Raw genomic sequence first — 27094 nt, 5'->3', positions numbered from 1 at the left:
TTGCAGCCCAACACAGTATGTATGTATGGGGGGGGGGGGGATGAAGAGATAAGAGTCTGTTGCCTTCTTTTATCTGCAGCCAGCCAACCAGTGAGAGAGAAGGAGAGTCGACTGGGAAGGGTGTGTTCAGCAAGGCCGGGCAAAAGAGCTGCTACCCCAAATAGCCAAGCACAGCAATTGCAAACAAGACTACCGTTTCATTAGGAGGGCAAGAGATGAGGACAGCCCTGCTGGATCAGCCCAGCTCTAGACCAGCATCCTGTTCTCACAGTGACCAACTAGATGCTGATGGGGATGCAGCAAGCAGGACCTGAGGGCAGCAGCTCCCTCCCCACTTCTGACACCAAGTGACTGGGATTCCGATTCATCCTTCTGCCAGGGGAGGTAAAACACAGTCATTGTGTGTAGAAGCCACAGAGAGCCTCATCCTCCATTTGTCTAATCCTCTCGTTCTTTAAGTTAAATAAAAATAAAACAAAAATGTTAGTAAAAATATATGACAAAACAACACAAAAAGGACTTAAGACAAAAAACAGAACTGTTAATAAAAAAAAGGTGAAATACTTAGGGGTAAGGTTGACAGCAAAGAATATAAATATCTTTGAACACAACTATATAACCACTTGGAAAGAAATAGAGAGAAATTTGGAGGTATGGGGGAGGATGAACGTATCATTGTGGGGAAGGATCTCAGTAATAAAAATGAATGTATTGCCAAGAATGTTATTTCTATTCCAATCGATTCCAGTAATCAGTGGAGCAGACATTTCAAACAATGGCAGAAAGATATTTCAAAATTTATCTGGCAGGGGAAGAAACCAAGGATAAAATATAAATTGTTAACAGATACTAAGGAAAAGGAGGTGGCTTTTCTCTGCCAGACTTGTGATTATACTATGAGGTGTCCTGTATTTGCAGGCTTCAGGAGTGGATTGTTCTAAAAATGGTTCTAAGCTGCCCAAATTTGGTGGTCGTCGCCACAACCTCTCATGGGAGCAAATTCCATAAATCTATGGAGAAGTACTTTCAACATTCTTCTGCTATTCAGCTTCCCTGGGTGCCCTGAGAAGCCCACAAGGACCTGTGCGCCATAGCACTCAATTATCCTGTAGTTTCCAGCAGCTGGTATTCAGTCGCACATGACCTCCAAACATATCCATGAGGACTTGTAGCCACTGCAGTAGCATAGGAAGGGGTGTGTGGCACCCCTGGGCAGCACTTAGGCTGCAGGGTGCCTGAGCCGCTGCCTCCCTCCTGGGCACCCTCTGGGCCCAGCTCTGCCCAAAAAAGCAGTGCACAGCATGGGTTTCCATGCTGGTGAACCATTGTGTTCTCCATAGATTTGCCCATGCTTTTGGTGGGCACCCCTGCCTCTTGTGGGAACAAACTCCATAGTTTATCTATGATAGGCAGGTTTGGTCAAATCTATGGTCGGAACCGGGGGACGCGGGTGGCGCTGTGGGGAAAACCTCAGCGCCTAGGACTTGCCGATCGCATGGTCGGCGGTTCGAATCCCCACGGCGGGGTGAGCTCCCATCGTTCGGTCCCAGCTCCTGCCCACCTAGCAGTTTGAAAGCACGCTTAAGTGAAAGTAGATAAATAGGGACCGCTTACCAGCGGGAAGGTAAACGGCGTTCCGTGTGCTGCGCTGGCTCGCCAGATGCAGCTTGTCACGCTGGCCACGTGACCCGGAGGTGTCTGCGGACAGCGCTGGCTCCTGGCCTCTAAAGTGAGATGAGCGCACAACCCTAGAGTCTGTCAAGACTGGCCCGTACGGGCAGGGGTACCTTTACCTTTACTATGGTCGGAACCGGAGAGAAAGAATTAAATTACATTTGTACAAAAATGGCTGCCAACCAGACAGCAGTAGCTGTGGGCAGAACGCTATTCAAAATCTAACAAATATTTATCGTTGGTTTACATGAAAATTTTGTCAGTCAGGCATTCACTCCAAGTCCTGCATGACCCACTGTAATCTCTTCAGATGACTTCTTCCCGAGGGGGGGGGGTAAGTGTGTGTGTGTGTGTGTGTGAGAGAGAGAGAGAGAGAGAGAGAGAGAGAGAGAGATCCTTAAGAAAAACCTGAGCCATTATATCCCAGCTCGATCACTGAGATCATCCGGAGGAGCGCTGTAAGCTGATGTCCATGTTACAGAAACCAAAATGGCCTCAGCTGAAAGTTTGGGGATTTAGTGTGATCCACCCTTTGCTGTGGGAGACAACTTTAGCAGAGATTCAGCACCTATATTCCCTCTGGACTTTCAGGCATTTTTAAAAAGCATTTTTTAAAAAGGAGATAGAAGAATTACACAACTTTTAGAAAACATCTGAAGGCTGCCCCATTCAGGGAAGTTTTTAATGTCTGACATAGAATTCTTTTTTATATTTTGCTGGAAACCACCCACAGTGGCTGGGTAAACCCAGCCAGGTGGGCAGGGTACAAATTAATAAAATTATTATTAATTATTATTATGTCAATAGGCCTTTTCATCCGTTTAATTAGCCAGTCCCTTTAATGGTTATTTGTATTGTTTTAAACCATGTTTTTTTCATAGTACACCGCGCCCTGAAAGTTTATAATATGGCAGCCTAGAAATACTTTCCCATAAATAAAATAATTACAGCCCCTCCTTTTCCCAGCTGCATTGTGTTAATACCCAGAATGTAGACAACAGACGTGGATAATATTTCTTGCAGACAGATAATCCCCTGTACCAGCACTCAAAATGTTTTCACATATAAGCTGCAAAACCGTCTGTTCTGATTGATCCAGGTTGGGGATGTTGCGGGGGAGGGGGATTAACTTCACCAATAAATGCATTGGCGTGCCGAGGGGAAAATGGGGCAGCCACATCCTGCACTGATATTACTAAAAGGGTAGTGCTATCTCTCATTAACAACAGGGGGCCCTCACACCCTTCCGCAGCTGCTCCAGATTCTGATGGGGAGGCCCAAATAAGGCCAAGGCAACCTCCCTTTACCAAGCCAAACACGTGAGTTGATGCTAATGTTTCGGAAGAGGGGCACCTCAACAGCTTCTTCTCTCCAGCAAGGCTAGCCAATGAGGTGCACTCCTGACATTCCTAGTTTCCCATCAGGACCAACAGTCAGGCACGATAGAAGTTGTCATCCAAGAATGTCCAGAGGGCTACCTCTTTGTTAGAGCAGAGGTGGGGCAAAACATGGCCTTCCAGATGTTGTTGAACCACAGCTCCCATCAACGCTGGCCATTGGCTGTGCTAACTTGGAGCTGATGGAAGTTGAGAATCCCAGGGCAGCTGTTTATCAGCTCCATCTGGTATGCAGGCTGAGACCCTACCTGCCCGCAGACTGTCTCACCAGAGTGGTGCATGCTCTAGTTATCTCTCGCTTGGACTACTACAATGTGCTCTATGTGGGGCTACCTTTGAAGGTGACCTGGAAACTACAACTAATCCAGAATGCGGCAGCTAGACTGGTGGCTGGGGGCGGCCACCGAGACCATATAACACCGGTCTTGAAAGACCTACACTGGCTCCCAGTACGTTTCCGAGCACAATTCAAAGTGTTGGTGCTGACCTTTAAAGCCCTAAACAGCTTCAGTCCAGTATACCTAGAGGAGCGTCTCCACCCCCATCGTTCAGCCCGGACACTGAGGTCCAGCGCCGAGGGCCTTCTGGTGGTTCCCTTGCTGTGAGAAGCCAAGTTACAAGGAACCAGGCAGAGGGCCTTCTCGGTAGTGGCGCCCACCCTGTGGAACACCCTCCCACCAAATGTCAAAGAGAAAAATAACTACCAAACTTTTAGAAGACATCTGAAAGCAGCCCTGTTTAGGGAAGCTTTTAATGCTTAATATGTTATTGTATTTTAGTGTTTTGTTGGAAGCCGTCCAGAGTGGCTGGGGAAACCCAGCCAGATGGGCGGGGTATAAATAATAAATTATTATTATTATTATTATTATTATTATTATTATTATTATTGGCCCCACCTCTACTTTTGAGTCCTATGGCTGTTCTTAGCAGATTGGTATTCTTGCCTGGTTGACCTCTGGAATGCAGAAGTGTCCAGGCGACTGGTTTTCCAATCGGCAGGAGATGGGGCTCCATCTTAAAAACGATCTCCGTCATGGAACTGTAGGGTTGGAAAGGACCCAGAGGGTCACTAAGTTCAATGAAGGAATATCAAATAGGTCAGGCACCCCCAACCTACGGCCCTCCAGATGTTTTTGCCTACCACTCCCATGATCCCTAGCTAACAGGACCAGTGGTCGGGGATGATGGGAACTGTAGTCCAAAACATCTGGAGGGCTGAAGGTTGGGGATGCCTGAACTAGATCATACGTGAGTGATGGCCATCCAACCACTGCTTAAAAACCTCAGAGGAAGGGCAGCCTGCCACTTCTCGTGGGCTCCGGAACCAGAATTAAGTACGTCAAACATGCAAACATATGCTAGTTTTAGCTTCCTTAGATACCTTGCCCAATGGAATGAGAGGTGGGTGGCTGCTAGGAAAACAGCCTTTTTGTTGGCATCTTGCTTACACAATGCCTTCCCCAGAAAGGCTTGCCTGGCAGTGGGGAACCTGTGGCCCTGCAGCTATATCTGGACAACAACTCCCATCATCCATTGGCCATGTTGGTTGGGGATGATGGGAGTCCAACAATGTCTGGGGGCCACAAGATTTAAAGTGCCCTGCTTTAGAGTCTCAGACCTCAATTGCTTTTGTTTGATTTGTTCATTGCAAACAGCTGAAAGCCTGTAAATTTTGATACTAAACCCGATTTGCAAAGGGGGTTTAATAATTTTGGTTGCAACTGCATGTTGGGATGTTACCTCGCAGGTTAACTAGGCAAGAAGATCATAACCGAAACCCTCCACAAGGACTAAGAGAGGTGGGGAGAAAAACCACTCACCACTGCGGACTTCCTTGTAGGTAGGATTGGGGGTAAACCCTCCTGAGAAGCCCACCTGGGTGGAGAAGACACCCGGCAGCTTCCAGAACATTCTCTCCGCTCCCCAGAAACACCCCATGCCTGGGTAGAAAAAGAGGTAGGAGAAAACCCAAACGTTATGAATAGGCTACAGAAAGAATTCTTGGATTTTTGAATTGTTTCAGCATTTTATCACTGCTATGAAGGGTGTGTGCTAATGTTTCGCCGCCCCAGGCAATGTGTTCACTGAATATGCAGAAGGGGGTGGGACCATGTCTCTTGGCTCCACCCCAACCATGGCAGATTCAATGTCAGGGATGGGGGGGTGTCAATACACAAAAGGCTCCTTTCAAACTAGCGCCAACACCTAGGGGCAGAGGAAGTGGGCAGGGCCAGTGAGCATGCTTCATGCATTCAGCAAACACACCATGGCTGTCTCAGGTCACACCTACACAATAAATTTAAAGGACTCTTATGCCCCTTTGAAAAGTCATAGCTTTCTCCCAAAGAAACTGGGGCAAGTATCACTGATTATGGGTGTGAAGAACTGCAACTGTGAGGGTAAGCTACAGTTCTCTTTGCAGGGAAATCATAGCTGTCCATCGGTGGGCCAAATGATTTCTGGATTCATTTCATTACTTTCTGTTCTAGGGCAAGATTTGAGGACAGCCAGTACTGAAACCCAACGGGGGCGGAGAGAAATTGTACTCAAACCTGGCCACGAAGCAAGAACCAGTCACGTACCAAATATTGCCATCTGCATTCCTTCCGGGAATGGCGGGTACATTGGATTTTTGTTGACGGCATGGCTGGCTGGCAATGGGAAAGAGAAAGAGATGTGAAAATCTCCTCACTAAGTCTCCAGGAGCTGGGTCATAACAAGGATCACAAAGCAGTGCAGTGGGGCTTACACCGCTGAGACGGCACACTGCAATCCTATACACAGGGGTAGCAAATGGTGCTGACCTTTAAAGCTCTAAATGGCCTCGGCCCAGTATACCTGAAGGAGTATCTCCACCCCCATCATTCAGTCCGGACACTGAGGTCCAGCACCGAGGGCCTTCTGGTTGTTCTCTCACTGAGAGGTTACAGGGAACCAGGGCCTTCTCGGTAGTGGCTCCCACCCTGTGGAACACCTTCCCATCAGATGTCAAGGAAATAATCAGCTATCTAACTTTTCGAAGACATCTGAAGGCAGTCCTATTTAGGGAAGTTTTATTATTTGATGTTTTATCGTGTTTTTAATATTCTGTTGGGAGCCGCCCAGAGTGGCTGGGGAGGCCCAGCCAGACGGGCGGGGTATAAGTTGTTGTTGTTGTTGTTGTTGTTCTTATTTCCTGCTCTCTCCAGCTAACAGCAGTCCCAGACAGCATGGACCATGATCAGTGTTGATCAACTTTATTCTGACAACATCTGGAAGGTATCACCTCGGCTATCCTTGCGGTATACACCTACTGTCATAGAATCATATGTTTGGAAGGGATCTTGAGGGTCATCTATTCCAACCCGCTTTGCCAGTTCAAGATCTGCCATGCAGGATGTACTGAAGAACGTAAAAAGAGACTGTTGGGCCAGGCCAAAGGCTCACCAACAGCGGAGCCTTATCCTCCATGGATGTATCTCTTACTATTATTATTATTCCTTTTCTCATGGACCAGCAAGATTTCCTTTACATTGAGTGCTTGGCATCTCCCCAGTTCCCTTTCCAATTTTTGAAATTTATATTTATTAAATTTCTATACCACCCTTCATCCAAGGATCACTGTGTGTCAGAACACTGGAAAGTGGGGGAGCCTCTTTAAATAGTCACAAGCTCTTCCCAAAGAATTCTGGAAGCTGTACTTCGTTATGGGGCTGAGACGAGCTAGCTAGGAGACCCCTGTTCTCCCTCCCAGAGCTACAATTCCCAGAATGGTTTACCCACTGATCCTTTTTTTCACAGGGAACTCTGAGAACTGTAGCTCTGTGAAGGAAATAGGTATCTCCTAACAACTCTCAACGTCTTTAACAAACTGGAGAGAATTCTTTGGGGGAAGTCACCTCCAGATCATAATGTTTAAAGTAATCTAATAACACTTTAACAGTCATGACTCCCCATTCCTCCCCCCACCAAAAGAATAATTCTGGGAACCGTTAAGGATGCTGGGAATTGTAGCTCAGCGAGAGACTATCTAAGCACCCTTAACAAACTGCAACTTTTTGCCTGCCTATTTCCCACCCCCGTATTCCAACCAGAAAAGAGACCCACCCCCATTATTACAACAATTTGGTATTTGGTTGATAGGATGACAAGAATATTGTTAAGTACTATAACACTGGCACGGTTAGGTGCTTTCTGAGGTTGAGAGGCCAGCAGAGGGCTCACTGCTGACCCAAGATGCTGAGTCCATCTCTCATTAGCAGCAGGAGAAAGAAGGGTGCAAGAGTCAATCTCCTCTTCCTCCACCAGGCATCTCTCCCCTGCGGCAATGGGCACTCACACCCACCCACACCCACCCACTGCCCAAGAAATCACTGCAGAGGTTTCTGGGATGAGCAAATAGATCAATTTGAGTTCCTCGTTTTTCCAGCCCTAAGTTCAGTTTTCCAACATTTTTCCATTTCAGTTTGCAAAAGACTAAAATATGAATACGGTAATGGCCTCATTGAAATTCATTTGCATTTCTTGCAATTTCTCCAAATATACACATTGCCCCCCCCCCCATCCACCAAAAAGAGCTTTCTCCAATATTTTGTATGTTACTTTCACTTGTACATGAATTTATATGCACACTTAGTCTATGCTGGAGAACTGCATTGCAAAACTAGGAGAAGCACAGATTTTGAAGGATTTTGGAAAAATGCAAAGCAGGTAGGTCCAACTTTTAATGCAAACTGAATCAAATTTCTCCTCCCACCCATCACTAAACAGTGGTACCTTGGTTTACAACCATAATCCGTTCTGGTGGTCCGGTTGTAAAGCATAATAGGTTGTCACCCAAGGTGCACTTTCGCCAATGGGGCCTCCCCCCAAAAAATGGGTTATGATCCAAAAAAAGGGACACGCACTTCTGGGTTTGACGTGGTTGTAATCCAAAACAGTTGTAATCCAAAGCAACCCTCTGCAATGCAAGTATCTAAACAAAAACTCTGCCGAAGCAATTCAGAGGTACACTGCCTCTGATGCAGGTCGTGAAAAACAGCCATCATGGCTAGTAGCCATTGAAGGCCTTATCCTTCATGCATTTGTCTAATCACCTTTCAAAAGTTGGTGGTTGGCACCTCTTGGCGAACGAATTCCATAGTTCTAACTACATGCACAAAAATTTCCAATACGTAATAAGTTTTTCTTTCATTTTGTCAACTTCTCACCCCGTTTTCCATTGGGTTCTTTATTTCTCCCCCTTGCTGCACCCTATCTTCTCTCTCTCATACCGTAACAACAATACAACAATCTCCGATTCCTTCTGTTGCTCGTAGTTCAAATCCTGTTCACGAATTCATCACGCTATAGTACAGTGGTACCTCGGGTTAGGTACTTAATTCGTTCCGGAGGTCCGTTCTTAGCCTGAAACTGTTCTTAACCTGAAGCACCACTTTAGCTAATGGGGCCTCCCACTGCTGCTGCACTGATGCCACGCAATTTCTGTTCTCATCCTGAAGCAAAGTTCTTAACCCGAGGTACTATTTCTGGGTTAGCGGAGTCTGTAACCTGAAGCGTATGTAACCTGAAGCGTATGTAACCCGAGATACCACTGTATTTCTTTAAATAATCCGAATTTTTCCAACGGTTGGTTTCATTGAATGTTACCGAGTTCTAGTCCAGGCAACTCCCAGTTTAGGCGCATCGGAATGATGAGCAATCATGCACACAGCGCCGAACCCTGAAGTAGCCCCCAAACATCACAAAAACGTCATACAAAGGGGCAAAGCGGGCTTATGTGCACTCTGCCAATGCGTGCAGGGCTCCAGGATGGAACTTCCACGCAAAACGAGGATTACATGTGTACCTGAAGGAGCATCTCCACCTCCATTGTTCTGCCCGGACACGGAGGTCCAGCGCCTCACTGCGAGAAGCCAAGTTACTGGGAACCAGGCAGAGGGCCTTCTCGGTAGTGGCACCCGCCCTGTGGAACACCCTCCCACCAGATCTCAAAGAGAAGAACAATTACCAGACTTTTAGAAGACATCTGAAGGCAGCCCTGTTTAGGGAAGCCTTTAATGTTTAACAGACCACTGTATTTTAATATTTTGTTGGAAACTGCCCAGAGTGGCTGGGGAAACCCAGCTAGATGGGTGGGGTATAAATAATAAATTATGATGATGATGATGATGATGATGATGATGATGATGAAAAAAGGAGAACAACCTCTCCAGATGAACTTTCTCCACACTGCATCATTTAATAAACCTGTATCATTTCCTCTCTCACTTGCCTTTTCTCTAATCCACTGGTTCTCAAACTCTTTCCGCCCCCTTGGTTCCATCATCTCATCCCTGGTACCCCTTACCCTACCCTATAAAAACCATGATTCAGAATAAAAACTTCCACAGCCCACTAAGTATGATAATAACACAACAGGTGTCAAAACAGCAGCAATTAATTGCAGGTTTATTCAAAATCAAATCAAGACTATTCAACAAAATGGGTGAACCTGATGCCGTGATGCCAACCTTTCGAAGTCTGAAAGACTTTTACATCTCTACCTCCTCCCTGCCACCCGCTTGCCTCTTAGCACTCCCCCTAGGTAACTCCACCGCAACCCCCCAGAGGGTAGCAGCACCTACTTTGGGAACCACTGCTCTAAAGCAAAAAGCCCCAAACATGCCTTCAAAGGGGGTTGTCAGCAGGAAGGGGACTGGCAGCAAGTTGAACAAGGGTGCAGGTCCCAATGCCAAGCGCCTGGGTCAGACCACTCATGGAATAGAACCACAGAAAGACTAGGACTAGCTGCCTGAGAAACAGTTTCTATCCAAATGCGATTTTGGTTTTAAACGCAGTGTAAGGTATTCTCTATGGGAGTACATTGTATTTAATTATGGGGTATCAGAGTTTTTAGGGGGTTAACCAGGCTGGGATAGCTGGGATAGCAGGCTTGTTGGTTTTTGAATGTCTGATTTAGATTTTTTTCAATGTTGTCATTCTGTATGGGACTATGACAATAAACATTATCATTTTATCGTATCGTATTATCGAATTGTCAACGTTGGAAGGAACCAAAATAGTCCAAGCCCCCGCAATGCAGGAATCTTGCCCACAGCTCTCCCTAGGTGGGCTTGAACCACCAACCTTCTGGTTAATAGCCAGACGCACCGACCCACTGCACCACTGGGGAGCAATGCTGTCAGAACAGTGCTGCGCAGCCCAAAAACTAGGCCTCCTGCTAATCTGAATCCACAGGCAAACATCAACATCTCTAGGGAATGCACGCTCAAGTTATACACTCCCTCTATCACAGATTAAGGCTACAAAAGCCCAGGACTGGTTTCTCTCCTCACCTGCACTCTGCCCCAGTCCTCCTTCCGCTGCAGATCTCTATTTTAAGACTCTACCCAACAGCATGTGATCAATCGTCAGGAAGGCTTGCTTCATGAGCAGCTTCCAACCCCAACAGATGGAAGCAGGCTATGTTTATAGACGGCCTGGGACAGATCAGCCGAGTCCTGCCTTGGCTTTAGTGCTGCTTGCTGGGGCCTCCCGAGGTGAAGCGGGAGGGAGGGGGAGTCCGCAAACCTTCCTGGAAGATTAGCCTGGACGTTCTCAATGTGGGCAGCCGCACATAACTCAACCCTGTGAGTTAGGGCATCCCCGTTGCTTCCTCTGACCTTAAGCACCATTGGTTATTATACGGATCAGCGGAGAAGGGGCAGTGCCAAGGGGCACAATGGCTGCTTGCGTAGAGAGAAGCACGAAGTCTTTCTCTAGGATACCCAAGCAGCAGGAGCAGAATGCAATGGTGGAGGGGGTGGAGGGGAAGGAACGGGCTTTGGCCAAAGGAAGATACGCAAGAAGAAAGTGAAGATCAACAATATTTGGCAGCAGGCATGTAAGAGGGAAACAGCTGATTAGTCAACCCAAACCAGAAACACAGCTCTGCAGTCTCATAACCTGCATGGTGTAGATGAGTCATAATTGTTCAGTAAATAAACATGCATTCCAGTGTTTTCCAATTATATTTTATATAGGGAGATTGGGGAATCCCAACAAAAATGGGAAATGGGAAAGGAACTCGCCAGCATTTCTTCATCTGCCCCATGAACAGAACAGCAATCAATCCAGTGAATGTGACTGGCATTCACTGTTGTTGTTGTTGCTTTCAGTCTACAAACGACACATAACTGATCACGTCCCCCCAACCCTTTGCACTGAAACTGAGTTGGAAGAACGTAATGGCAGTGTGATTTCTGTAATTAAATGTAATGTTGCCACAGCAGACCGTGAGACGAACAACACAGGTTTTGGTGGAAGATGAAATGGAAAAGGAACAGGACTGCATGTGATGAATATAGGACAGAACGGAAAACTCTTTCTTCTTACATCACTACTTTTAAACAACTACTGGATGAAATTAGCAGAGTCCATGGAATTCATACACCCATGTTATCAGGTAAAAAAAAAAAAATTACCATAGGGACTGTTTTAAAGAATTTTACACTTAATAACGGCCATGACTCCAGGAGCTTAAAAGACAGGAGAAGGCTGAGTGCCCATGCAATGTTCGCCTCTCGCACATGCAGAGAACACCACCAAACATGGTAGTCAGGGAAGAGATGTGGGTTGAGAAACATCAGTGCAAAATATGCATGATTTCTCTTGTTTTTGCACTATTTATTTTGATTTTGAGTCACGGGGGTTTTGAGACCTGCTGGAGGAGACTGAAGCCCACCCGCCAAGCTTTGCAAATCTTCACAGTTGTAGAACACTAGAAACACACACAACACACGATTCTCAAGAAGTTCAGAACCTTTGCCCAACAGCACATTCTGAGCTTTTTTCACTCAGCCATGAAGTTCACTGGGAGAAATTGAGGCCAATCATTAACCTATCTCACAGGGTTGCTTAGAGGACAAAATGGGGAGAGGGACACAGCGGCTGCTTTAATGTCCATGGAGGAAAGCTAATATTTAAATGTTACTACATAACTAAAAACCTGCATGCTTCCTTTCCTAATAAAAAACCATCCAAGCCGGCTTATATAGTAAATTATTAAGAGATACAGTGTGGTATAACAGTTAAGAGTGGCAGACTAAGACCTGGGAGGCCAGGGTTCAAATCTGCCCTCAGCTAGGAAGCTCACTGGGTCAACTTGGGCCAGTCACTATCTCCTAATCTAACCTACCTCAGAGGGCTGTTGTGGGGCTTAATGAAGGGAGGAGAATTATGCATGCCACATTGAGCTCCTTGGAGGAATAATAAAAATAATAAAATAAGAGTACACCAACTGTAACAAATAAAATAGTGTTTCCCTCCCAAATTCCCAAAGAACAATTCTAATAACAAATACTATGTATTGTAGAAAAGATCACACAATGTTAAGACTGACCCGCAGTGGCTTTTGAAGCAGTGTGTCAGCAAACTGTTCTTAAAAGCTTTATTAATTTTAAAAATATATTTCATATCAGAATGGAACTGAATGTACTGGGATATGAAAAGAAAACTGGAGGGGGGGAGGAAGCATATCTGAAATCAATGAATAGGGATAATCAGCTTCTGTCTTTCATTCGTTCCGAAGCAAATGCATTGGGGAATGAATGGATATTCTTTTCACTGTTTCATTCACGTCGGTTGGAGGCAGGAGAGCTCACCTGCTCTGGCAGCAAAGGGGGAGGCTTCTCATCATCTGTGCCATTCCAGGCACTGTAGGTAAATAAAGTGGTCTCTCCCCCCCCCCGTCCATCAAAAGTGGTCTCCCCCTACCCATGCCACCTGCCACAATTCCCCCCTCCCTGTGCCAATGTCATAGCACAGGGGATTCTGGGTAAATACAGCAGTGGTTGCAAGAATCAGGCACCCTCCTGCCTCCCTGATCAGCCTAGCTGCTGCCACTGCAGGCAGGGGTTAAAAAAAAAGAGGCACAAGAAAGAGATGGCAAAAAGAAATGCAAGTAAGGAAATATGTGGTTTCTATGTGTGAATCATAAAACAAATGGCTGAAACGAACAAACAAAATGAACCGAGTACCAAAACGAGAGGCAATACAAGAATTCACTGTGTGCCTCTGTAGGAAACTGCTGCCTTGCCATTGTGTGTTTGGACAGCTAAGAAAGTTTCAATTGAGCCACATCCTGGTCTAGTCATACCATTTTTTAAAAAACAACAACAACAAAGGAACTGTCTGCACTCCCTTTTGGCTATGTGTACATTGCAAAGCCACAGCACGCCCCCACTTCAAAAGGAAACTCGCCAGCTGCAGTGTGAAATGGCCCGCTGTACAAGGCGGGATGACGATGCCTTCAGGCAGAGATATGGGATCTGCGGCCCTCCAGATGTTGCTGGACTCCAGAGCCCATTATCCCTGACTCCCTTGGCCACAGGGGCTGGAGCTGATCAGAGCTGGAGTCCATCGACATATAGATAGCTGGTTCGCCACCCATGCCTTGAGTTAATGCATGTGCAGTTACATATGTGAATATTAAAGAGTTCACATGAATTTGCTCCCTTACCTACCCATTTAATTTCCCAGAAACCTAAACAAGCAGGCTGAAACCTCAAGAAACGAGGCCTCCAGTGTGCGGGAATTCATTGTAAAGGAGAAATTTTAAAGAGACAACTAGGAAGCATGATTTTCCAGAGGCAAGAAAGGCACCAGGAAATCACCGTTGTCACAGAAAGGTAAGGCACATCCAAAAAGATAGCCTGCCCAGCTTCCTTATATCCTTACTTGGTAAAAGCGAAATTAACATTTCAAAGCATCCCAGCCTCTTTGTACCTCAGGATATAGCATACAAGCCAGGTGGTGGCTATATATAATAAATCAACACTGTGTTAACATGTAAAGAAGAGCTGAGGGAAGGACTGTGGTTCTCTTCTCTTTCTAACGTTCTCCTTAACACATGTCTGCATTGGGAGAATTCCAGCCAACCCAAGCTGCCCTCTAGCAGAGAGCTATTTCCCCGTTTTATCTCTGGCTTTCTGGACCACACCCACCTGATACGCTTTGCAGTGCATTGCATTGGCAATCCAAAACCCGAAAAGATGCAGCCATGTCTGCGGCGTTGCCTCAACCGTCCCTAAACCTCAGAGTGCACAAAGCAAATGGGAAAGGTTGGGAAAATCAGGGATCTGCAAGGTGGAATTTGCCCAGGAAAAGGGCCATGGAAAGGATGATGCATTGCCAAATACAGAAATCAGGAGAATAATGGATGCCAGTCATAACAAAGCAGGCTTGGGAAGGGTTGTGGAAAACCTGCTTTGCAAGCTGAAGGTCCCCGGTTCAATCCCTGGCATCTGCAAGTAGGGCTGGGAAGAACTCCATCTGAAACACTGGAGAGTGGTGCTGCCAGTCCGTGTAAGCAATATAGAGCTAGAAGGGACCAAGATTCTGATTCTGTACAAGGCAGCATCATATGTTCCTAGGACTCAGCCAGCCCAGCCCACAATCATACACCCAACCGTCTGGCATGCAGAACAACAAGAAATGGTAGAGACCCAGCGTGTGTGAGTTGGTCCTACCTGTCCCGAGCTACCTGCCACAGACTCCGGACGCTGCCCATTCAGGAGCCCAATGTGAACAAGCCGGGGCCATGCAGGGGAGCCACAGAAGGGGAGATAGCAGATAACCCAAGGAGGAGTCAAAAGGCACGGAGGCCCGCTTGGATCGGCACGATGTTTTGGCTGCCAAAGTGGCCAGGCAGCTCGGCAGCTCCCAGCCAACTCCTCCCTGTCTCTCTGCTTTTCTCTCTCACTCTCACTCCCTTTTCCGAGCGGGAACAAGCAGGCTACATAATTTCCTTGGCCCAGATTCAATTCAATCAGCATAGGAACTGCCACATTCCCTAAACGCACCCCCCCCCCCGCCTGAAAATATATTGCAAAACAGAACGAGCCAACCAACAGCCTCCACGAGAAAAATATCAAATATGAAATGGATCCCCCCTCCAAAATAAATAAAAAATTAAAAATGTAGACGCAAGAAAATGTCCAATTCAGTAGCCTGCAATTCCTATTCTCTGCCTTTCTGCGTTTCACCATTTCTTCCTCACCTCCCATCCATACAACATTGCCGCGTCCAGGCTGCCCCAGTCTTCCATGGCATCTCTGCCAAGCATCCTTGGCAGACCTCCAGCCCGTGCCAGCTTTATTCTCTCTCTCCCTCTGTCTCACGGCTTCCCTGCCAACCTTCATCCCAACTGTAGTGGTTCTATGCCACCCTCCACCCCCCCCTTTTCGCTCTACGCCTGCCTGGCGGAACCCAGAAAGCTAGCCAAAAAAAAAAAAAAGTAGGCAGATCCAAACATTCACAGCAACTAGTTTATTTATTTAAAAACACCCACAGAGATAAAGAAAAGAACACGGCAGAAGCAAAGAAGCTTACCTCCTCTGGCGCGCGGTCCCCCAATTCCTTCAGGCCAGTACCCGCCCTAGACTCCTGTGGGTGCCCGCCTCGTGCCCTCTATCCACAAGAGGTTCTGGGTGTCAGGGAAAGGGGTGGGAGGGAGATAAAGCAAGCCAGAGAAAACAAGACAAGGAGGACCTTGTCGGAAGCTTGGCAACTTTCGCCTCCAAACGGTGCCAGGGTTGCTTCCCCCCTTCTGCCATCAGAAGAACGGGCAGGAAAACAGCCACTCTTTTTATATGGCATCAGCTTGCTGAGGTGCAAAGCATCATGGGACCAAGAGAAAGCGAGAGAAAGAGAAAGGGAGGAGAGAGAAAGAACAACTCGGTAAAGGCAGGAGGAGAAGGGGAGACAATGAGCAAATTTACATTCAACATGCCAGTTCTGTGGCAGGATGCGCACGCGTGTTTTGTGTGTCCAGATAACACACACCGAAGAAGAGATCAGGATTAGCCAAGGAGCCGAAATACCAAGCTGCTAATAGTTCTTCCTAAGGGAGAGGTCGGGAACTTGTGGCCCTCCAGATGGAATACAACTCCCATCATTCCTGATCCCTGGCGGCTACGCTGACCGGGGCTACTTCAATAACAAATTCATACCTTGCTTGCTCTAAGTACCTGATATGAATCTCTCCCAGACTAGTAACACTGTTTTGCTTGGCACTGCTGCAAAGTTTTGTACCCAGGGGAACAGAAGGAAATATAAAGTATTTGTTTATTCGTGTGTTTTTTATACTCCGTCTTTTTCCCATACGGGACCTGAAGCGGCTTACAGGTAAAAATAAAAACAACTCAAAACACGGGGGGGGGGGGATCATTAAAAAAACACACACAATTAAACATTGGTAGAATTAAAGCTTGCTTGCTTGCTTGCTTTATTTATTTATTTATTTGTTTGTTTGTTTGTTTACCACTGTATCAGGAAAAAATATATCAAAGTGGTTTGCAACAATGGAAAGCAAAGCAAAAACTTAAAGCCAAAAAATATCATAAAAAGTTTTTTTAAAAAGTTAAAAGCAAAAAGAAATAAAAAACAAACCAACTATTGTGGGAGATGTATTATTAACTGCCTGCATAGGCCTGGCGGAATAGAGGAGGCAGGCATTTAAAAGTTGGCACAGAGGGAACCTGCTGAATATCTAGGATCTAAAACCATATGGATGTTTACAATGATAACACTACAGCACCAGCCCTGTCATTAAAAGCAGTCAGTTCCTCAAAGCCTGTGGAAACAAAAAAGTCTTCACCTGCCGTCAGAAGGACAGCAAGGAGGGATCCAGCCCAACTTCTTTAGGGAGGGAGTTCCAAAGTCTAGGAGTAAGCATATGAAACAAAACGCTCCATGACTTGCTTGAGAGTAAAGTATCAGTTTGGTTTGGTTTTCTAAGAAACAGGGGAGTAACCAGAATAGGGAGAAGTTGTTATTGTTTTAAAAAACCTGGACCTTTTGCAAGAAAAAACCTGACTGAGGAGCAAAGTTGATCTGCAACCAGTTCAGCTGAGATGTGATCCAAGATCTTCTTGCACTGTCGAGGGGGCAAACTGAGTAGAAAGAGGACCGGTGCTGTTTCAAGATTATGAGTTCCAGAGAGTCGACTGTGTTAGTCAGCTGCAACAAAAAACTGGCGGCTGCAATCATTTACCTGGAACAAGTCTCAGTGACCACCCTGGGTCCTGCTTCTGTGTGAACATGCCTAGGCTTCCACTAAGTGTTGAGCAAGGAAGCTTCAGAATGCAAGGTACATGCTTTGCCACTGAGCTACAACCCTTCCCAAGCCTGCTTTGTTGTGCCTTCACCCCTTCCATCAGTCTCCAGAGTTTTGAATCTGGCAATACGTACATCCTCAGCAAGGCTCTTGAATTCACCACCATGCCCCTTGCGCTTGGCAAACATCCACTCTGCAGACCCTCATCTTCCACCTTCCCCTTCTGACTTGGGCAGTCCAAGGTGAGGCAGAGCCACACCGTGAGTGATCAGCGGTCCAGACTGAAGGTCTTTTCCAGCCCTATCTATAGATGCCAGGAACTAAAGCTGGGAATCTTCTCCGTTACAAAGCACAGAATAATCTAACTTGCCACGGTGGGCTGGATGGACCTCCATTCCAATTCAGTAGGGTACATCTTATGGTCAATGGAACTATAGCAACACCCAGCATCTTCTTCTGCATTGCATTCATAATCTAAAACAAAGGGGCTGTGGCTCAGTGGCAGAGCATCTAATTTTGCATGCAGAAGGTCCCAGGTACAAACCCTGCCTGCTCCATGTAGGACTGGGAGAGATTCCATGCCTGAAACCCTTGAGAGCTACTACCAGTCAATTTAGACATTACTAAGCTAAAGGAATAGGGATGCGGGTGGCACTGTGGGTTAAAGCCTAGGACTTGCCGATCAGAAGGTCGGCGGTTCAAATCCCCCAGACGGGGTGAGCTCCCATTGCTCGGTCCCAGCTCCTGCCAACCTAGCAGTTCAAAAGCACAAAGTGCAAGTAGATAAATAGGTACCGTTCCAGTGGGAAGGTAAACGGCGTTTCCGTGGTTCACCAGAAGCGGCTTAGTCATGCTGGCCACATGACCCGGAAGCTGTACGCCGGCTCCCTCGGCCAATAAAGCGAGATGAGCGCCGCAACCCCAGAGTCAGTGACGACTGGACCTAATGGTCAGGGGTCCCTTTACGCTAGAGGAACCAATGGTCTGACTCAGGGTTAGGCAGCTTCCAAAGTTCCCATGCAAATACTTAGGCTGCATACACATCATACATTTAAAGAATCATAGGAACTGTAGTCTTCAAGAGCACTGGGAATTGTAGCTCTGTAAAGGATAAACTACAATTTCCAACAAAAAATATTAAGGGGTGCTTTAAGTGTGCATCTGCTCAGCTTATATAAGGTGCCCAGTTCAGTCCCCAACATCTTCGGGTTGTGATGGAAGAGACTCTAGGCCTCAAATTTTGGAAAGTCACTGCCAGCCTGTGTAGACAATGGGACTCAGCAGAAGGCAGCTTCCTGTGATCCTAAGCAAGATGCCCCACCACTGGTGAGCACCTTTTCCTTTCTTACAGACATGGCAGAAGGTCATACAAGTGCCTTTGTACCAGGCAAGACTACAGGGGTTAATGGCGACTGACACCATTGCATGGTAGATGTGCAAAGAAAGAAACCCAGTCTTCAGATGCTCCCAACTCCTCCACCGCCTTGCGCTACCATGTGATGGTTGCAATGACAGTCGCCACGTTTCAGGAATAATCTTGTTCCAAAAGACACTTTGGGGAGAGAGAGAGTGGAAGACGAGGAGGAGGAGGGGTACGAAGGCTGCTGGGCATCCCTCCCAGCCTTTTATTCCTCCGCTGTCTCCTAGCAACACTTATCTGTTGCCATGGAGAGTGCAGTATACCCCATCCCCAATCAGTATCATTCCATAGCACAGGCCCTTGGCACATGTTCAGAATGTAAACAGGGATGACACTCTCTTGGGAAGAGCAGCTGGGAAATCAGCAAGCAGTTCCCCCCACCCTAACGCATATAACCATCCACCCATTCATTCCAGCACAAAGTAGAATAATAATAATAGTAATAATAATAATAATAATAATAATAATAATAATAATAGATAACACAAGTTACGGAGCAAGCATTAAACATGCTCATGCCATCTCCAGGTGATCAACAGAGCTTATCTGAAATGCAAAGTGCATCCAGTGATGGTCAAGTCATTATTTTCTTTTATTGCTTGTAAGAAGAACTCAGTTGGACCTTCAGGATCTGAAGCAATGTAGCTCAGAGCTTTTCCTCTACTGAGAGCACATGTCCAACTCAGCCTGTCCAGCTCATAATGGCATTACTTTCACACATAGTTCTTGAGCATGTTCCTCAGTCACGGTGCTAATGAACGCTATGGAAATATTAAGAGCACTGGAAGCTGCCTCATACAGAATCAGATCACTGGTCCATCTAGCTGCATATTGTCCGCTCTGACTGGCAGCAGCACTCCAGGGTTTCATGCAGGGGGCAGTCCCAGTCCTGCTGGGGATTGAACCTGGGGCCTTCTGCATGTGAAGAAAATGCTCTATCACTGAGCTGTGGCCGTTCCCCTACTTAATTAATAGAATCATAATCTATAATACAAAATATAATATACAAATAAAAATTACCATAAATGGGGGGGGGGGGTTTCACTGTTGTGCCTCAGTCTCCCTGCTGCTCACCATATAGGAACAGTGACAAGGTTTGGGATTTTTAGCTTAGAAAAAGGGTGAGGAAGAGGGCCATGGCTGAGGCATATACAGTGGTACCTCGGGTTAAGAACTTAATTCATTCTGGAGGTCCGTTCTTAGCCTGAAACTGTTCTTAACCTGAGGTACCACTTTAGCTAATGGGGCCTCCTGCTGCCGCTGTGCGATTTCAGTTCTCAAAGTTCTTAACCTGAGGTACTACATCCGGGTTTGCGGAGTCTGTAACCTGAAGTGTCTGTAACCTGAAGCATCTGTAACCCGAGGTACCACTGTAAAACTAATGTGCCTGGTGTGGTGAAAGTGGAAAGAGAGTGGTTTCTCCCCTCCCCTCTCCTAATACCAGAATTCAGGATCATCCCATGAAGCTGAAAATTCAGGACAGAGAAAAGAAAGCACCTTTTCGCACAGTGCCGTAGTTCAATGATGGAATTTGCCCTCTCAAAATGTAGTGATGTCCATCAACTTGGAAGGCTTCCAAAGAGGATTAGACAAATTCATGGACCGCAAGGCTATATCGGTGGGCACTCATCACAATGGCTCATCATACCAAATCCTGGTTCGGAGGCGGTATATCCCTCTTGAGGCCCAGTTGCTGGAGAACAACAGTGGGAGAGGGCTTTCACATTCATGTCCTGCTTGGCCTCGGTCCAGTATAGCTGAAGGAGCGTCTCCACCCTGCATCATTCTGCCCCGACACTGAGGTCCAGCTCTGAGGGCACCAGGCAGAGGACCTTCTGGGCGCCCGCCCTGTGGAATGCCCTCCTACCAGATGTCAAAAAGAACAACAACTACCAGACTGTTAGAAGACATCTGAAGGCAACCCTGTTTAAGGAAGCTTTTAATGTTTGATGCATTACTGTATTTTAATATTTTGTTGGAAGCTGCCCAGAGTGGCTGGGAAGCCCAGCCGGATGGGCGGAGTATAAATAAATTATTATTATTATTATTATTATTATTATTATTAGGGTCTTCCCACAAGTACCCAGTGTTTGCTCGCTCTAGAAACAGAATGCTGGATAAGCCTTTGCCTGGCTCCAGCAGCGCTCTTAGGATAGCCTTAAGGGTGGGATAGAAACGCGAGCAAAGGCCTTTACTATAAAAAATAAAAGCCACACTATTTTCACCACCTTCCTCAATGAAAAGCAAGCCGAGACCCAATTTGCAAACAAAGGCACAGACAACAGAAGACTGGGGCACCAAGCTCTGAAAGGCCAGTTTTGCTTTCTAATTGGTTCTAACTCCTATAAGCACAGAGGAAGTGTGGCGCAGTGGCTACACCATCTCAGAGTAAGCGCAGCAAATCACATGCTTTGCATGCAGACTGCCCCAGTATCCCTTAAGTAGGACAGGGAAGACTTCTGTTTAGCCTGGAGAAGAGGAGGTTAAGGGGTGATATGATAGCCATGTTCAAATATATAAAAGGATGTCACATAGAGGAGGGAGAAAGGTTGTTTTCTGCTGCTCCAGAGACGCGGACACGGAGCAATGGATCCAAACTACAAGAAAGAAGATTCCACCTAAACATTAGGAAGAACGTCCTGACAGTAAGAGCTGTTCGACAGTGGAATTTGCTGCCAAGGAGTGTGGTGGAGTCTCCTTCTTTGGAGGTCTTTAAGCAGAGGCTTGACAACCATATGTCAGGAGTGCTCTGATGGTGTTTCCTGCTTGGCAGGGGGTTGGACTCGATGGCCCTTGTGGTCTCTTCCAACTCTATGATTCTATGATTCTAGGATTCTAGGATTCTAGGATTTTAGAGCTACCAGCCAAGGAAGAGCAGAGCTAGGAAACCTTTGGTCCTTCAAATGTTGCTTGACTCTTTCGTCGTCTCTGACATCCATGCTGACTGGGGCTGGTGGGAGCCAGAGGGCCACAGGCTCCCCATCCTTGGTATAGAGGGTGTGGCCAGGGGTTAGGAACTGGATTCAGCTGACAGACCAGATCCTTATCTCCCCTCTCCCTTGCGAGGCTGCCCACCTGCTAATCACCTGACTTCGCAGCAACATCAAGCAACGCGTTTTCGCTCATCTGATGTGCGCCTAAGCTGTGAAGGCCTAAGCCCAACTATCGGGTGATGGTCAGAGCTTGCATACAGCCCTGTGCGGTGCTTCAAATCCCCGACAATCAGTGGATCGTTCGGGCTCACAAAGTGCTACCAGCTCTGCCCCTGACATCATACATGACACTAGGTGTGTGGCAGGTGGGTGTGGTTTATCCAAAATGGCCTCACGGGCCAAACAGGGAGGTCCAGTGAGCATAGCTGAGCCCAGAGGTTCACTACCACCAGTGTAAACAATGAGCTAGATGTGCACTTTGCATGAGGCAGTTTCCTATCTCTTAGCCTAACCCACCTTGCAGTGTTGCCATGAGGAGCAAATGAGAAGGGAAGGGGGCAGGAGCACCATTACGGCTGGGCAATATTTTATCCAAAACCAGTCCACAGAAGTCTATATCCTGATATCTGTTTCATAATTTTTGACCTAACAATATACCATGAATCATGGTGTGTGCATGTGTAATAATAATAATAATAATAATAATAATAATAATAATAATATTTTATTATTTATACCCCGCTCATCTGGCCAGGCTTCCCCAGCCACTCTGGGCACCTTCCAACAAAACATAAAAATACAATAGTCTATTAAACATTAAAAGCTTCCCTAAACAGGGCTGCCTTCAGATGTCTTCTAAAAGTCTGGTAGTAGTTGTTCTTCTCTTTGACATCTGGTGGGACTGCGTTCCATAGGGTGCCACTACCGAGAAGGCCCTCTGCCTGGTTCCCTGTAACTTGGCTTCTCGCAGCGAGGGAACCGCCAGAAGGCCCTCGGCGCTGGACCTCTGTGTCCGGGCAGAACGATGGGGGTGGAGACGCTCCTTCAGGTATACTGGACCAAGGCTGTTATGCAGAAATCACAATGCGGGGGAAACTGTGAAGCCAGCCAATGCCTCTACATAGCTCCATCCTTATTTCCAACATCATGATCTATTGGTATATTGTGATGCTTGGCTGGTGAAATATATAATGATGTTGAAAACCAGGTATTGCCCAGTCCTATACACCATCTACATTTCCTTGGGGGAAAGGTGGGATTTTTTAAAAAAATGTAATAAACATTTGATGCAATGGTCAACTCTTGGAATCTACCACTTCAGATGGAGGCGGGGGGTGCGACAGAGATGAATTACTTTTCTCGGGGTGAGGGATCCAAACTAGAAATCAGGGTGAGGAGTTCTAGCTTAGCCTTCTCCCTGATACTGTTTTGAATGTGTACGATCCCTTCTTTGCCAAATGGGGAAACATTTAACCAGGCAGCTCCTTAGTGCTAATTAGAAATGGAACAGACAAGGAGGCTTTACAATCTTATCTACTGCATGCACAAACTAGAACTTTAGACCGTGTGAGCTTCAGGAAGCAATGAGGTCAGGCATGCTGTCTCCCTTGAACTTCAACCTTTGCACTTTTCCTGTCAAAAATCACTTTATTACACTGCTTTACATTCCTGTCCCACTTCCACCAGGGAGATCAACACAGCATGCACGGTTCTCAGTGTTAATGTCACAACAACCCTGTAAGGTAGGTTGTCCCAAAGTCATCCAGTGAGCTTTTCATGGCTGGGCACAGGGATCTGGACCTGCGTTCTCCGCAGCCACAGTCTGAGGTCACATCCGCTGTATAGCATTGGACTTTCCCTAAAGAACCCCGGTTACCTTTGGGTTGTTCAAAGTTCTGGGAACTGTTCTCTGAGGAGTAAATGACAGCTCCCAGGATTCATTGGGGGGAGTCGTGTGCTCTAAATGTATGATGGCACTAATATGACCTGTGAGACATTCTCTACACATTGACTCGCCAGTCTTTTATAGGAAGAAGTCTTTGACATCTCATATTATTCACCTCCACCCAAAAGTTCAGCTTTGCAGGTAACATGCAAAGGACAAAAGTCAGCCTGGAAAAGGAGGAGGGTCCTCCACACTCTCCCCTAGACCCACCATTTTGGAAGAACCATAGACTCTCAACACCCAGCCACGGGCATAGCCAGGATTTTTGTTAGGGGGCACAGACCTTTTGTTGGGGGGGCAGGCCTCTTGTTAGTGGGGGCAGAACCTCCGTTTGCTATATATTTTTATTGATTGGGGGGGCAGCTGCCTGCCCCTTGGCTAAGCCCATGCACCCAGCCCCTTATTCCACACAGACACGTGAGCAGCTTGGATAACGAACGGAAGTTTGCACACCCATAACTTATTTTGGAGTGCAAATCCCAGCTCCCGATTTCTCTGCCCCGGGAGCGTCATGCGTCAGAGCCAGTTTGCAAACCACAAAACAACGCACATTCCAAGAGCTCCTGGAGGCTCAAAACTTCCTCCGGAGAGCCACGGGAGTGCGTGCGCGCGTGTGTGCGCAGGATCCCTCCAGCAATCTCCGCACTTAGGACCTGGGATCTAACGATCCTCTTGAGCTACACGGCGTTGGATGCCTTCCTCCTTGCTCTTCTCTGCCGGTCCCGTGCAGGTCTACGCGGGAGCAAACCCCACGGGGAGCTTCCCTGCCTTAACTGACTGGCGTTCCCTTTTTTCCTAGCAGGAAGACGCTTGTGCCTTGTGAGATAGATTTGGGCGGGTAAAGGACAGAAAGCATAGCTGATCACGGTGGGTGGGGATTTCTTAAGCCCCCTCCCACCTCGGCTGCACCCACCCCACGAAAATGCAGGGACACGCGTGGGTCTCCCTCTTCCCGTACCTGACACTACGATTGCCTCAGATCTGCCTAGCAGAGCCTCTTCCCGAGAGGGCATCCGTACAGGACCAGGCATGGCGTCGCAGTTCAACAACGGGGCGCCCCACCGCTACGCACATGCAAGTAAGTAGCCAGTTTCCACTTTTTTCTCAGGCACGGGACAAGACATGGGCGGGGCCAAGGGGTGGGAAGTGTGACGTAAACTGGTGGGTGGGGCTGATGAAGCTTCAAGCGGCGCAAGGGGCGGGGTGGGCTGCTGGGAGAGCCACCCGCCTCCATCCCATAATCGGTGCTTTCGTCGTCAGGAGCCCACTCGCTACCTACTTTTCTGCCTTTCATTGACCCCCCTCGCCTCACCGTTTGAAATTTTTACACCCCCCCATATGTTTACTAATTCTGGTCACGTCCGCACTGTATATTTAATGCAGTGTCATACCACTTTAAAAGTCAGGGCTCCCCCGCTCCCCAAGGAATCCTGGGAAGTGTAGTTTGCTAAGGCTGCTGTCTTCCCCCCCCCCCCCCGAGATTCCATTCTCCGAATTGGTTTAACTTGCAGCTGTAGGGGAACAGGGGCTCTCCTCACAACACTCAACACCATTAACAAACCGGATTCTGTGGGGGAAGCCACATCTATTTAAAGTGGTGTGGCACTGCTTTAAATGTATGTATAGTGCTAAGATGGGGTCTTATATTTAAAAAAGCTTCTAAGTTGCTTAATATTTAAAAATCTGTAAGCAGTGGCCAAAAAAAGCACAACATAACAATAAAGGCTGCAAGGTTTAGTTGGTTCATTGATCAATTAAAATCATGGGGCAGCAGATAATTCTTTTTTAAGGTTAGCCATTTCAAGTGCCCAGGTCCCAAACAGATGATGATGATGATGATGATGATTTTGTTTATTAGCTAATACAAAAATAGTCTATAGGCAGCTTACAAACAGAATAACATTACAGAAAAGAGCAATAATCAATACACTAACGAACAACAGCATCAGAATCACAGTGGTAGCACCAGTAAAATGATCAGCGGTATCTGAGCCATGATAAACTGTCACAATCCTTGGACAATGATAAACAGATGCCTTGGAAAAAAGAAAGGTCTTAACCTGGAGCTGAAAAGATGTTAGGCAGGCCTCACTGGAGAGAACATTCCATTGCTGGAGTTGGGTGGCAGGTGGAGGTAGACTTTCTCTTGCATTGTCTCTCCCTGATCACCTTTTTAAATGGAAAGTGGAAATGGTTGCTCCTCCCTTGTGGCTTTGGGTTTGTGAGATTATAACGAACACCTCAGATAGTTCCCAGAGATGCACTGGAAGCCAGTGAAGCTCCTTTGACACAGGCCAAATAGAACTGGAACAGCAAGTCTCTTGCTGCTCATACCCCATACTAGAGGTGCCAACTTGGCCCCACAACTGTGTGTGACCAGGGTGAATGGCCCTGGCACCAAAAATTGTGGGTGCCTTGTCTCTTCATGGGGACTTTTGTAGGTGCTCTGGCACCCAGGGCCCAAGGAAGTTGGCACCTATGCCCTATGCAGTTAAAGCACATGACTTGGACCCAAAGAATCTTGGACCCTGTTGTTTTGTGAAGAGTGCTGGGAATTGTAACTCTGCGTTGAGTGAACTGCAGTTCCCAGGATTGCATGAAGTCATGTGCTTGGAATATATGGTGTGTGTGTAGCCCCAGATAATAGGGCAGAACCAACCGATATTTCTGAACAGTCTTCAAGGGCAGTCCCATGCATAAGGTAGCATCTTATGTTGGAAAGGATTAAATAAATACAGAGATGCAGTGTTGTGCTTAAGCCACCATCGGCTTTTCTCATTTCCATCTCTTGTTTCGGATCTAAGAGGTATTGTTGCTCGATGGGGGGAAAAAGCTTTGGAAACATGATTTATAAACCTGCTGTCTTTTGCTTTTCTTCCAGTATCTCCTTTATTATCCTCCCCCCACGTCCCCCCCGCCCTGAGTGTGGCAGCCAGGGCTCAATTGTCACCTGAGTGAGTGAATGAATGCACACGTCCTATAATTTCCTACTTGATGTCAAAAGGCATTTAATAAGGAATCTTTGTGAGTGCCTAATAACACTCTTGCCAGCGGAGAGAGAAAGGGGGAGACACCCCCTACTTCACAGCTCTCTTGCTTTCTTCTCCCTCACTTCCATTTGCTCTGCTAATTGTGCTGTTAACTCCTTTGTTTTGATTTAAGTCTCCTTTTTTGTGCGGAAAGGAGATGAGAAAGAGTGAAATCTGGAGGAGGGAGAAGCCTGAGCTGTAACGAAGAGCCAAAAAGCCACAACCATTGAACAGAGCCAGGCTGAGCAAAAAGCCATCCAGAGGAGGATGCAATTCCTTATTGTAATTTCCACCCAGGCTGCAGAGGAAGAGCTCAGGGCAGTAGCTGAGGCTGATCCTTGAGGGTGAAATCACCAGCTTCAGTCAGTCCCCACCTGCCTGCCTGCCTGCCTTCTTATTTACAACCAGCAGCTTCCTTCTTCTTAGGCGCCCATCTGCACTATACATTTAAAGCAGTATTAAACTATTTTAAACAGTCATGGCTTCTTTCCCCAAAGGATCCCAGGAAGTGTGGCTTGTTAAAGGTACAGAGACATGTTAGGAGACCCTTTCCCCCATCACAGTGCTGCACAATTCCCAGAATTCCCATGGGAAGTGGGAATGCCTGTTAAACCACTCT

At 46.9% G+C, this 27094-nt stretch overlaps 1 protein-coding gene across 6 annotated transcripts in view; it reads right to left on the bottom strand.

Moving 5' to 3' along the window:
- LOC308482566 (mitochondrial peptide methionine sulfoxide reductase-like) overlaps nucleotides 1-24560 on the bottom strand; it is a 45919-nt gene extending 21359 nt beyond the window's left edge. The window contains exons 1-4 of one of the 6 annotated variants that reach the window (XM_081015801.1): nucleotides 24405-24523; nucleotides 15423-15696; nucleotides 5654-5722; nucleotides 4892-5011 (exon numbers count right to left, since the gene is read on the bottom strand). In XM_081015801.1, coding sequence (XP_080871927.1) covers nucleotides 4892-5011; nucleotides 5654-5696 — 163 coding nt within the window. In that variant the 5' untranslated portion in view covers nucleotides 5697-5722; nucleotides 15423-15696; nucleotides 24405-24523. Of the gene's footprint in view, nucleotides 1-4891; nucleotides 5012-5653; nucleotides 5723-15090; nucleotides 15248-15422; nucleotides 15697-24404 lie in introns of those variants that run through there. The other 5 variants (XM_081015799.1, XM_081015798.1, XM_081015802.1 and 2 more) reach the window with 5 other exon arrangements.
- Between the last annotated feature and the right edge of the window lie 2534 nt (nucleotides 24561-27094).

The sequence above is a fragment of the Podarcis pityusensis genome (assembly GCF_964106645.2).
Source record: "Podarcis pityusensis genome assembly, chromosome: 8".
NCBI classification, from domain to species: domain Eukaryota; kingdom Metazoa; phylum Chordata; class Lepidosauria; order Squamata; family Lacertidae; genus Podarcis; species Podarcis pityusensis.
The sequence above is the reverse complement of the archived record's forward strand: the minus strand, read 5'-3'. Positions and strand labels throughout refer to the sequence as shown.